Below are 13,169 nucleotides of genomic sequence, written 5' to 3' on the forward strand. Positions count from 1 at the left end.
AGATCCAGACCTTCTGTTTTGCTTATAAGATCATGCCCTCCTTGACTGGATGCATCTTTTTTGTAAACAAGCAATGCAAAATGAGTAGCCAGTGTGAGCATTCTTCCTAAACTATTGGTTACTTTTCTGAAGATTAAATAATTTCTAAAGCATAAAAGTTAAGACTTTTGAATTCAAAATGCTCAGATGTTTGCTAGATTAAGAATGAATCTCAACTTGGAAAGGGATGAAATGAAGTTTTATTTAGAGAGTTCAAAATACTTGCATTTCTGAATGTTAAGTAACCACAAAATATACAAAGAATTCTCTATTTTCCAGTTTGAAACAATTGAACAGTATACAACTCTTTGCAGATGCCAACCTAAACATGTCAGCCAGATGGGGTTTTTTTTTCCTAACCCAATACAATTAAAATGTTTTATGAAGGACCACCCATGAAAAATCAGAAAATAAATAATGATGTATACTGTAGCTGAGAAAATAATGAATCTTTGGATTTTAAAATATAACAGGAGGAAACAAAGGGTGAATTGAATACCTATACAAGACAGTGATGTGCCACAGTCTCTTCCTAGTAAATTAATTACATGAACTAGAATAGCAGCAAGATACTAAAATGCAGATTGTAGGACACAGAAAAAAGAGAACACATAAAAGCTCTACTTACCTCTGAAATAAAAATTACACGGTTTTTAATGTTTTCTAACTTTAGCCAAGGAGACTCAAACATATTATTTACTTGAGTTTTTACAACTTAGCTGGTGTTTCTTTCTTTTCCACGAAACTAGATATCAGCATAAAAAAGAGCAATACCTGTATTAAAATATCATTAACGAAAGTTCTTGCTTTTGTAGGTAAGCCAACATCTTTCCTCATGTAATATGAGTGCCGAATGCTGAAGGACACACAGGAATGTAGGGTAGAAATTCCCCCCAGCCCCATGTCCAGTCCCTTGTTATTGCAGCAACCACATCTTGTAATGGTTACTATAAACTAAAATGTTGTATGTGGATATTGACTGAGAACAGTTAGCTTTCTAGTCTTGAATATGCCCTATGAAAAAAGAGTTAGAATATGCCCTATGAAAAAAGAGTTAGAATAATGTAAACTCATTGAATCTACTTGCCTTACACACTGGGGAACAGTGTCAACGTCTCCACCTGCACTTGATTGCAAAAATAAACTAACCAACGTTTTCTGAATGAATGAAGACTGATGGAAGCTCTGCTATTTGGACGATTTATCTCAAAAAGACATTTGAAGGACAACATGCATCATTAAGATACATACAAAAATAGTAAATCTAAAAGTCACAGAAGGCAAAATTTGACACCTTACTCTTTCAGAATCCCATACTCCAACTCATGTTAATAACTGTATGCTACAGACAATTAGGATATAAAACAGTTGCACTAAACAGATAAGCTATAAACTAGCATTAATCATCACATCGGTATAAAATAGACAAGCTGCAATAGTTAGAAAAGAGAACTGCAATTAAGGTTTTTCTAGAGCTACTGAAGGAAGGTGCAGGCTTTGTCAACATCATAGAACAGCTTATAAAAAGGTTTTGTTGCTTATATTTTCCATCCCTTGATGTGGTCAGCAAATAACAGAGCCTCAGTTATCAGAATCTTCAAAAGCTCAAAAGTGAAATGCTGCTGTACTCTGAGGCCAAGATTGTCATGGTTCAAATTGGATTTCTCTAATTTACAGGACAACACAGTCTGTAAATTATTTTATGAGCTCATTAGGAAAAGAAACTAACAAGGGCTCAGTCCCCTTTGTACAGACTAGACTAGCAGGACAATTCACTAATCCGTTCCTTAATTCATGAGGTTTCTAACTCACAAGTTGTCCAATTCTTGACTTGTAACTTCCACACCTGTAAGCAAAATATTCCCATAGCTGATGAAGAGAGTGCTTATCCTTCCTCCTCCATCACGGTGCAGGCCTCCAGTGTATCACACCAGGAAGAATGAAAGCCTCAGCAGCCTGGCTCATGCTGGGCATGCTTCAAAAGCACTTTGGGCAAGCTGTTGTATTTACACCTTCCAGCCTGAAAGTTTGGTCTACACAATTTCCACAAGTTAGTGGATTGACAATCAGTCAATAGGAAGGATTAGAGCTACAGCAGACAGTAAGCTGCAGGTGGTAAAGGCACAAAATCTCCTGAGAGAAAACTGGGAGAAGTTGTGCAAAATTTTAGTGCAATTATATGAGTTGGTCCTGGAGCCAGAAAAAAGGTAATTAGACCCCTGTTTTCTGGAGACGATGATAGATTGAGCTCTGCATCCTGAAACCTGGTCAAGGACACTAAGAAGCAGTACCAGAATTCAAGGTTTGACCTTAATAGAGCTGGTGGGTTGCTCTCGGATCAATTTGATAAGTAATTGAGAAATGTTGCTTGGCCTGTTTTCTCTATGGCTCAGAGCCCACTCCAGAATGAAAATAGACTCCACTATGGTAATAAAGAAACAATATAGGAGAAGAAAGGGTGCTTACTAGGCAGGCAATAAAAGTAAGGTTTTGTTCATCATAGAATCATTGAATAATTCATGCAGAAAGCGGCCTTTGGAGGTCACCCATTTGTTCCTCACCACCTCTAACAAAGCAGAGTCAATTTCAAATTTGATCCAACTTCAGGGATAGATCATGTTGTTCAGAATCTTCTCCATCCAAAGACTGAACACCTCCAGGAATAGGGCTGCCATAGTCTCACAGTTCCCTTATTTGACTAAACTCATGGTATGATTTTTTTTTTAATTTTCTTCTTTGCATTGGATCTCCAGATGTTCCCTGTGTGTTTTTCATCTTTTTGCACCTCTGAGGAGAGTCTGGCTTCCTCTTTTCTATGCTCTCACATTAGGTAGCTGAAGATAGCAACCTCGCTTTTCTTCTTCAGTGTAGTGTAAATGAACCCATTTCTTTAGCCCCCCCTTGCTTGCTGTCTTCCCTGTGATCAAATTCATGGTTCTCCACTGAACTCACTCCAGTTGGGCAATACTCCTCTTGTACAGGGAAGCTCAAAATGTGATGTTATACCAACTCTTGTATTATATTTTTCTAGTCTTTACAATGTAACAGCTTCCAGGAGAAGCTGTTACACATGAAACCGAAAATCAGATGGATGCATTCTGGATGTCCCTGCTGCCATGATTACTTTCAGCTTTTAAAGAAAAGTAATCTCTTTCCAGGAAGGAGGCAATGTTTTATCTTCTGCATTAAAAGCATATTCCAGACAAAGAATATAAAAAAAAGTAGATTTATACTTTTACTAACATTTCACATACAATTTTTGGGAACAAGAGTGTGAGAAAAGACTGAAAAAATTCCAAACCCATGAAGAGTAAGAAATACTAAATTACTCAAGGGATAAGTTCACAATTAGCAATAGGTCATTAAAGAAAGTAAGATATGCTTAACTAGGACTCTGAGTCCATATACAGACTCTGCTAGGGTTTGTTTTTTGCAGGATGCAAAGCTGCACTATGCCCAAGGACCCCAAGCTGCAGTTGCTGCTGGATCACAGCGGGGATCCTCATCAGGGTAGAACACAGGCACTGAACGTTGATGATAATACTGAAGCCGTGAGAGCAGTTTCTCCACCACATCAGGATGTTTTTCAGACAAATCATTTCTCTCTTCAGGATCATGAACAATATCAAACAACCAAAGTCTCTTCATTGATGGATCAGATGACTGAATCTCAGACTCACTGAACAAAGATGGTGGAGGGAACCAATGACCACAGCCTGAAGAAACAGAAACAGACCAAGGGTCATTTCTCAGACATGGAGCAGCAGTGTGGAGACATAGAGCTATGCTGTAATGACTTGTCTCTTGACAAGTCCCTGGGCAGGGACTGTTGCTGCACTCCTTAACTCTAGCCCTGCACCAGAATCTCTCAAGTCCAAGGCTACCTATAAAGGAGTCCTATTTATGCAGAAAAAAAGCTGCAGTATTGGGATTCAAAATTCTGTGTTACTTTATTTCACATCAATTAATTTCTTCTTGGATTCTATGATTGTTACTGGTCCCTTCCAACCTGAGATATTCTATGACAGTTTTTCCACTAGAGTTACAGTAATCTGTAGACAAAATATTTGAAAATGAAAAAGTATACTGTTTGGATTTCAGAAGCGCTCATTCTAGATTTTTGCATGTGGTCAAAAACCTAAGAAGTTAGCAGAATTACTAATAAATTAAAACATATGAAACAGAATTAAACTGTTTGTGGCAGATGAGAGACAGGCCACCCTGTACAAAAAAGAGTTATTTCATTACCTGGATATCCAGTTAGTAACTTCCACTTTCCATGTCGTATTGCTGCATGCATGGATATATTGAAAAGTGTATCATCCCATGGAGAAGAATTGCTCTGTGGTAAAGATGTCCCGTTGTCAATGCCAAGACCTTAATGAAACAGTAAACTAAGTTACGTACATTGCATATGCATGAGGTAATTTTTAGAATTCTACTGGAAAACAATGCAGTATCATCCATTTATTTTTATGTATTAGATAAACAATTTGTTGTATATAAGTGCAAAGATCTGTGCTATGATTCAATGGATGTATTTAAACCAGAATTTGAACTACATTTTACCAGTGGAAAATGTCACAGCTAAGTCTGGATAACTGGACTCATTCTGTACACAGGTATTGTATGTGATCTCATATACCTGTATTAAGAATTGCTAAATTTGGACATATAATTGCCTGTATCTGGGACGAAGTCCCAGGTCCTGATGTATTCACATGCTGAGAGCTGTCTCTCTGGACTGAGCTGACTATTTTCACAAAGATCCACATCTGGCCAGCAAGCCACTTCTACGGCCTGACACAGCATGAACATGTCTTTATACTATCTTTAGTAGAGTTCTCTATGATGTGGCCTGATATTCAGATACTATAGAAAACTGAAGTGTCAGCTATGCACAAATTGCCTCTCAAAAAGAAACCTGAAGCTCTTTATAGGAGGGAGCTCAGAAAAAAAATAAATAACGTGCACTGAGCAGAGATGATCAGGAGACCAGTTTGTTACTGAAACCAGAAGGGAGCCAGACAGACACTGCAGAAGCATCCAAAACAACTTGCATATCAGCTTTCATAAATAAAACAGGAGTTCAAGACATAAAATTTAAGAGTTTTATATTAACTGTATCAACTGATAACACTTTATCAATGACTACCAAAAGGCAACTATAATCACATTAGAAGAGACAACAGAAGATGGAGAGAAACCAATGTTGATTTTGTAGCATCTTTCAAGAGATAGTTTTCAATCAATTTAAGGAATCTGAAAGACACAGCTGACAGATTTTTGCCCCTGAAATTAAAAAGAGAATGCATGAGATGGCTATGTGAGAGCCAATAGGAAGCAGAACAAGAGATTTCTAAAAAGAGTAAATTCCACACAACACAATGGGGCAAATATTCATCCAATGGAAATAACAACAGAAGGTTTGGAACAGAAATGCTAGGACACAATTTCTCTATTTTTTTACGGAGGTCTGCAAAGTTTCTATTTTATTACTCGGCTTCACACTTGGAATTGTTTTTTCTGCAATAAGCACATTTGCGCACACCCAACTTTCCTGTCTACATCAGACTTGTGTAATATTCCCAGATTAATAAGGCTATAAAAGGGACTACTTGTTTCGAGCATGCATACACAGATTAGGGAGGACTCAGCTCAAGAAGCACTGAAGTTGACCTTAAAAAAGCCATCAAACTCCTATATAAACAAAAGAAACTTCATAAATAACCATCATAAAATCTCTTTTGGAAGACAAATCCTCACACATGGGATGCCCATAGCAAATACAAAACAGTTTAAAGATTATTACTGCTTACTTCTCAACGTCATTGTGTTATGTATTATTCTGTCTTAAGTTTTGCTACTGAGAATACTCAGCTTTGCCATCTACTTTCTTAAGCACAATGAAAGACATCTGGCAGGTCAAAAAACCAGAACCTGGCTTTTTAAACACTATGTCTCAAAACTACAATATGAAGACTTGGTCTAAAGACAAAATTAGGTGAGCCTGCATTTCTAATTTTAAGGTTTAACATAGCAATATATTTCTGATTGCTGAGCTGTGAATCCATAGCATTACACAAAATAAATTATTTAAAATACTTCAAATAAACGGTATGAAAGATTGTATTTTTAGATATACTTTGCAAAATATCCTTAGAATGCCATGCATGAGACTTAAAATAAGATTCAAGAAGATAAAATAATTTTTAAAAACCCTGATTTGGTCCAGTTAACAAAACCAAACTCCTAAGCAAAGAAATGCTTTTATCAGAGCTTGAAGTTGTTTAATGAAATATTATCTTTCAGCAAAATTTCTTGAAGAGAAATGGATAAACTACCTCATTTTGAGATGTTATAAACAGAACTCTGTCAATCATGTTAATTCACCCACTGCAAGCACTTGTCCTGTGTCAAAGAAATGTATGTACTGTCTACTATTCAGACAAGTGCATTGCTTCCCAGACAGTATAGGTCAACTTTCATCACATGTATCAGCCACAGAAAACAGACTGATGCTTTTTTGAATGCTCTCTACAAGGATACTTACAGCAGTGTCAGTTTGTTACATTACATAAACACCAGATACAGAACTAAGATAAATAAAAATATTGCCTGATATGAGTTCTTTTCTTCCTATCATATGACTTATACCTTAAACTTGGATATCCCTCCCCCTCCATCTACCTACTTCCTCCTTCTCTTCAGCCCATCTGCTAAGTTTCTGCCTCTGTCTTCATTCTTCAGCTTTTCTAGCACAGATGAAACGCAAAATGCCTGGGCAGTCTTCTTCCTCGCCATATGAATTTTACAGGGATCCCTCTTCCGGTTTGGCAGACTGAAGAAGTCACATTCTTTTTTGTTTCCTTTTTAAGATAAAACACTCACTCCCATAGCATCTAAGCAGCTTTTTTCTGCATTTATTCTAGATTCCTGGGGAGTTTTTTTCTTCTTTTTTTCTGTTGTGGTTGACTGGGCACTAACAACAGCTCTGGGGACTAATTAAGCAGCCAAAGGACAGATGCCTTTCATTGAGCTCTGTAATCAAGTCTGCTTTCTTATGCCTGTGTACCCTCCTGATAGACTTAAATATAAAAATGTGATGCTTTTGCTTGTGCAAAGAGGCTAGACAATTTATTTTTTTTGTCATTTGATCACCAGTGTATCAGTGGCTAATGAAATACTAAAGCTTTGTTTTTACCTTGAAAGAAAAATCCCATGTACTTTGCCATGAATTTTATTATTGTCAAACAGAATCCACTGTTTTCTGAAGCCCAATTTCAGAGCCTCACCAGCTGCTATATTTCTTTTTTAAGTAGGCTCTGGGGAAATGATAGAACTTTTATTGGTTAAGAAAGCAGTGACCTTTCATTCAAATATTTATTTTCAAATATTTAATGGTAAAATGAACTTAAGTAAAGATTTTAGGGTTTTGGTTGGAGTTCTAGGTCACTAAATAGTATTCAAATAGCTTTCATATCTCTATAAAAAAAAAATTAGTCTTTCAGAAAATGTTGTCCTTGGTAAGTGATTTTGGAGTTTATGGCACAGTTCAAGAAATCCTTAGTCTTGACAGCCTGAAAAATGGTTTCAAGATCACATTTTTAAAGGAATTGAGGCGGCCAACTCTCACTACCCACAAAAGTAGTTTATTATGTAAATACTTTAGAAGCCTGGCCCTTTGCCCCTTATGGAAACTTCAGCTTAGTTCTTTTAGTTTTATTATCATATATTCTTTCTATACACATATGTATTTCAAATGATGATGAAAAATCAAAAAAAATTTTCAATAGCTAATTGCATCTTCAAGACACCTGATTTTCAGAAGGCCAATGTCATCAATTCTGAAAAATCTATGCAAGAAGCTCAGAAAGCATCAATCAAAATGTTAGCATACTCTTCAGACAAGATGTTGGAAAATTTACCACTGTAAGTATATAAATGACATTATGAATGATGACTATAGAATATCCTGGCCTTTTTTAGAAAAGTGAGCATTCTTTCAGTGCATTAAATCTTGCTAATGCACAAACCTAAGTATAACAAACGGCAAAGTAATGAACATGGGCGGAAAAAGGCAACCCTAACTGCACATAAACAAAAGAACAAGTTATTGCTGTTTAGGGAAGTGCTTCTGAAGTTGCAATGAATAGGTAACGTACAGCAGCTGTCAAGAAGAGCAATTCAAATATTAGAATTGGCAAAGAATGGAACACTGTGCCACTACCTAAGTCCTTGTTGTGCCTCACATGGCATTTTGGTTCCCATGTTACAAACTGGACACAGAAAAACCATACATGATTCAAAGACGTGACAAAGAAGATTAAAGCTATGGAACAACAACTGTGTGAAGAATGAATAAATAAATAGGACCCTTTATCCTCAAAAATGGACAACTGATGAGAGACAGGATAGAGACCTATGAAATGGTGTGACCATGGGAAACTGAGTAAGAAACAACTGATCCTTCCTAATAGGGGTATCAAATAAATTATGAAGTCACACATTGAAAATAAATGACAGTATACTTCCTTGTTACAAACCAAACTTAAGTGCAGAATTGCTTTCCATGTAATACTGTGGATGCCAGAAGTTTATGCAGGATTCACAAAGTAGAAGAAAAATCCATCCAGGATTCTTATATTCAAAATCACAACCTGAAGACCAGGAGCAGGCTGTGGGGGCCGCACAGGAGAAGTGTATTTACATGCTTGCCTCATACACTCTTTCCTACACAACCACTACTCTCAGAACAACAACCCAGACAGATTTTTGTTGCGGGCTTACACAAGATGAGTTACCAAGTTACTCTCAGTTCAGGGGAGGCCAAATATTTTGTTTACAAAAGACAGTGCTATATTGAAGCAGATTTACGCAATCCTTTTATTATATTTATCTCTGTATGCACTGAACTGAGAGGGTTAAAACTTCCACAAAAGGTAATGTGGTGGTTTGGGCTAGGCCTTCCTTGGTGACCAGTTTGTAGCCAAGGAAGGGTCCAGATTTACCCAGTATTCCCTACGATTTTTACGTAAGCCAGATTGTAAGAAGAAAGGAGGAGAGGCCTTCGCTCTCTTTCCTTCCGGCGGCTTGGAGGTGCAGGTTCCCTGCTGTTGAGTCTGTCGTGCTGGGGAGCGAGACCTGGTTAGGCCTTGTCGACCTTGGGAGACAGAGGTTGCCGGCGATCGTCCGGAGCGACCCTCGGTTGTCCCGGGAGAGTAGTGAGCTATTTCTTTGCTAACTCTTTTAGTGGATAGATATTGGGCTGCTAATTGGGATATTTATATACATATAATATTTTGGTTTTGTTCCTTTTCCCTTCCCCCTTCCCTTTCCCTTATTTTAATTGTATATAAGTGTAAATATATTTATATATCTCACTTCGGTTGTCTCTCTCTCATTTCGGGTTTTCTTAGTTTTTTTTCTCCCTCTTCTCCCTGAGGTTTGTGGGGGGGGGAACTCTGGTGGTAAGGTTTGGAGACTTGGCAGGGAGCCAGCTTCAAACCATATCAGGTAAGTATAGAATCATAGAGCCATAGAATACCTCAAGTTGGACGGGACCCATGTGGATCATGGAGTCCAACTCCTGCTTCTCACAACTAATCCATACGACCAAGAGCCTTGTCCAGATGCTCCTTGAGCTCTGACAGGCTTGGTGCTGGGGAGCCTGTTCCAGTTAAAAACCTTTTGCTAATGCTCAATGTAAACTTCCCCTGAACCAGTGTCATTCTATCTCCTCATGTCCTACTCCCAGTCACCAGGGAGAGATCAGCAACTCCTCCTCTACTTCCCTCCCTTGAGGAAGTTGTAGGCTGCCAGGAGGTCACCCCTCAGCCTTGTCTTCTTCAAGCTGAGGAAATCAAGTGACCTCAGCCACTCATCCCAACTCTTGCCCTTGGGGCCTTCCACCACCTTGGTCACCCTCCTCTCTATGTATATATGACTCAGATTCAGGTTTAACTGTAATTTCACAAATACATGAACACTATGAGTCATTTTTAGCATACCCTCCAGTTTACTTTGAGTGCTATTCTTTAAAGGAGGGATAGCATAAGGAAATGACAGTACTAATGGCAATGGCTTCCAATGCACAGATCAACCTGTGCAGACAAGTCAGTTATTTGCTAGAGCTGATTTTTCACTTATATCAGAATGTAAATCAAGAGTAAAGTAATTGAAATAATGGATTCACACCAGATTTACACTCCTGTGATTGAAATCAGAATCTGATTCCTACATTATTTCCTGCCCTGGTCATACAATTTGAAATTTTAAAAAAACCCTACAATTTACAGAAATGTTACAAGATGACTGGTGTTACCAAGCTGAAGTGTGTCCCAAGAAGTAATTAATAACTGATCATTCAACACAAAACAGAGAAGATAAACCAAAAAGGTGTACTTTGCCCAGCAATCTGTTCTTTCACTTCACTTTCTAAGTACAGGAAAGATCATGAAAAATGCTGCAATGTTTTATTCCTTCTAGCCTTTCAAGAAAGCTCTTCTGATGTCATTCAGTATCCCATGTGTACTCCTGATTTAAAAAATCATTTATGTTAGGTGGATAACTTTTCCAGAGGAAAAAACTGTCTTCCTATATATTTTTGCATACACTTACAACAACCTTCTGCTTAACTCATTAGTTCATGTATCCAACTGGGAAATGATTTCTTGAGGTGAAAAATAGGAAGCAATATTTTTTCACATTTCTTCCCTGCTGATCAATATACAATTGAGAATCAATCATCTGTTCCTTGGCTCATACATACCTAGTTACTTACCAGAAACTTACCTAAAATTAAAAAATACTAATTTATCCAACCACCACGAAAAATACAGAAGTGTCTGAAAATCCATTTCTTTTCTGTGGAACTCAAAATTTTTTAAATTCTTCTATTACTGCTGCTGCTGCAAAAAATAACTTTGTGACCCCTTGATGCCTGCAATGCTACCCAGTAATAAAAGAAAGAAGGGTTGATACAGTTTTACTACATTTTACAGCTCTAGAAGTCTCATCAGAAGCTCTTACTCATCTTCCTGTATAGGGATTATAAATCCAACTTGTTTATCTCTCTAAGTCTTAGGACATTCCCAACAGTTTCACTGATAGTCTCTGAAATATTTAATACTCAATCAAGAGTAAATACTAGAAAAAAAAGTTTTCATTATGCAAGCAAAATCAAGAATATTGCAGACAACAGCAAAAAACCACTGCAACACAGTACTTGATAGGAAGGTTGGAAAATTCAGATCTCTCAGCTTCTTTGTAAATACTTCCTATGATTTGTTTCAATCTTTTGCTTTCTACTTTGCAAAGGCAATAGTTCAAGTACCACATAACCATAATTTCTAAGGTTTAAGGATAGTCCCCACTCACACTGTGTGAATTTGCAAGTTAAAGGAAATAAAAGGTACATCTGAACCTAGTTTTCTTAAATAAAGGCTTGTTCTTTAAATTAGTCTAAAACATAAATTTGTGAAAATGCTTTATTAAATGTAATTACTTTCATAAGAGTGCATTCATTTAAAATTTCCTATCTAATTTTAACCATAATAAGGAAGAAGATAAACTATTTAAAAGAGGAATATACAGGGGAATACATATTCTATATTAATACGGTATCTTGCAGATCTAATAAACATAGATCAACTACTCTTCTCATTCCTCTAGCTTTCCTTCTTTCATTCAATGAGACCAACTCAAGCAAATAGTAGAAACTTGCAGTGTGGTGAAATAGATAGATGGTACATCTAAAAATAAAAAATATTCTGCCTTCAGTGTATGATTAAGATGATGAAAATGATCCATACTGAGAACAAGTTTTTTTGGCTGGTAAGAGATCAAAGAACACCCGGTTCTCTCTAACGTGTCTTTTAGCAAGGTCCTGACCACAAAACTTGAAGAGTCCAAACCAATACTGCTTGAAGCATGCTCTATTTCCATACACTGTGGTCTACAATACTAGCGTGTAGAGAGGGGTACTGGAGAGCAATTTTGGAGAAGGACAAAAAAATGTTAATTTTTTATTTATTTGGGAGACAAAGTCCTGCCCAAAGAGTAATCTGAACAGTTAAGTGAGTATCAGAGTGACCATGCCTCTATAATTTTCCGATATCCTACACAGTAACAAAACCATCTCTTTTGTAAGCAGCTATCAGTGCCCTTTAAGGAAAAGAGAAGCAAATGAAGCTTCTATCTTTGTTTCTTCATCTGCAAAACAAGGATGTTAGAACACTCCTCCCCTGTGCTCAGTGCTGGTGAGGCCACATCTTGAGTATGTGTCCAGCTCTGGGCCCCTCAATTCAGGAAGGATATTGAGGTGCTGGAGCAGGTCCAGAGAAGAGCAACAAGGCTGGTGAAGGGACTTGAACAAAAGTCCTCTGAGGAGAGGCTGAGGGAGCTGGGGTTGTTTAGCCTGGAGAAGAGGAGGCTCAGGGGAGACCTCATCACTCTCTACAACTCCCTGAAAGGAGGTTGTAGCCAGGTGGGGGTTGGTCTCTTCTCCCGGGCAATTATCAGCAAGACAAGAGGGCATGGTCTTAAGCTCTGCCAGGGGAAGTTTAGGTTGGATATTAGGAAGAAAGTCTTTACAGAGAAGGTAATCAGGCACTGGAATGGGCTGCCCAGGGAGGTGGTGGATTCTCCGTCCCTGGAGGTTTTTAAGATGAGACTGGATGTGGCACTTGGTGCCATGGTCTAGTAACCACGGCAGTGTTGGATCAAAGGTTGGACTTGATGATCTCAGAGGTCTTTTCCAAGCCAAGTGATTCTATGATTCTATGATTCTAAGTTACCTACTTTTGCAGTATATTTCCCAAAAGAATAAAAGAAAAATATCAACATTCTTTATAGTAAAACATGTAGTTACAATAATACAATGTAGCAGACATATGATGGGGAAAATATAACCACTAAAAGCTCCAAGCTTACTTGCAACCTTCTTGACAGAAAAGACTGAAGAGTATGCACTAAGTAACGCCATGAAACCCACAGTGAATTAAGATTTTAGATGGCTCCCACTCTTTGCAGTACAAATTAAAAAAACATCTGAAACAAATAATAAACAGGTGCTACTGCCTAAACTCATGTACAGAACGATGGCCCGCATGTCACTCATAAGCAAAAGT

The 13,169-nt window shown here is 37.6% G+C and overlaps 1 protein-coding gene across 1 annotated transcript in view; it reads right to left on the reverse strand.

Moving 5' to 3' along the window:
• Positions 1 to 222: 222 nt before the first annotated feature.
• ARSB (arylsulfatase B) overlaps positions 223 to 13,169 on the reverse strand; it is a 63,598-nt gene continuing 50,651 nt past the window's right edge. Inside the window, exons 6-7 of the mRNA XM_018070519.2 lie at positions 4,288 to 4,416; positions 223 to 3,755 (exon numbers count right to left, since the gene is read on the reverse strand). Of these exons, the coding sequence (XP_017926008.1) occupies positions 3,490 to 3,755; positions 4,288 to 4,416 (395 nt within the window). The 3' untranslated portion in view covers positions 223 to 3,489. The remainder of the gene's footprint in view (positions 3,756 to 4,287; positions 4,417 to 13,169) is intronic.

The sequence above is a fragment of the Manacus vitellinus genome, unplaced genomic scaffold (genome assembly GCF_001715985.3).
Source record: "Manacus vitellinus isolate BGI_N305 unplaced genomic scaffold, ASM171598v3 scaffold_18_pilon, whole genome shotgun sequence".
Classification (NCBI taxonomy): domain Eukaryota; kingdom Metazoa; phylum Chordata; class Aves; order Passeriformes; family Pipridae; genus Manacus; species Manacus vitellinus.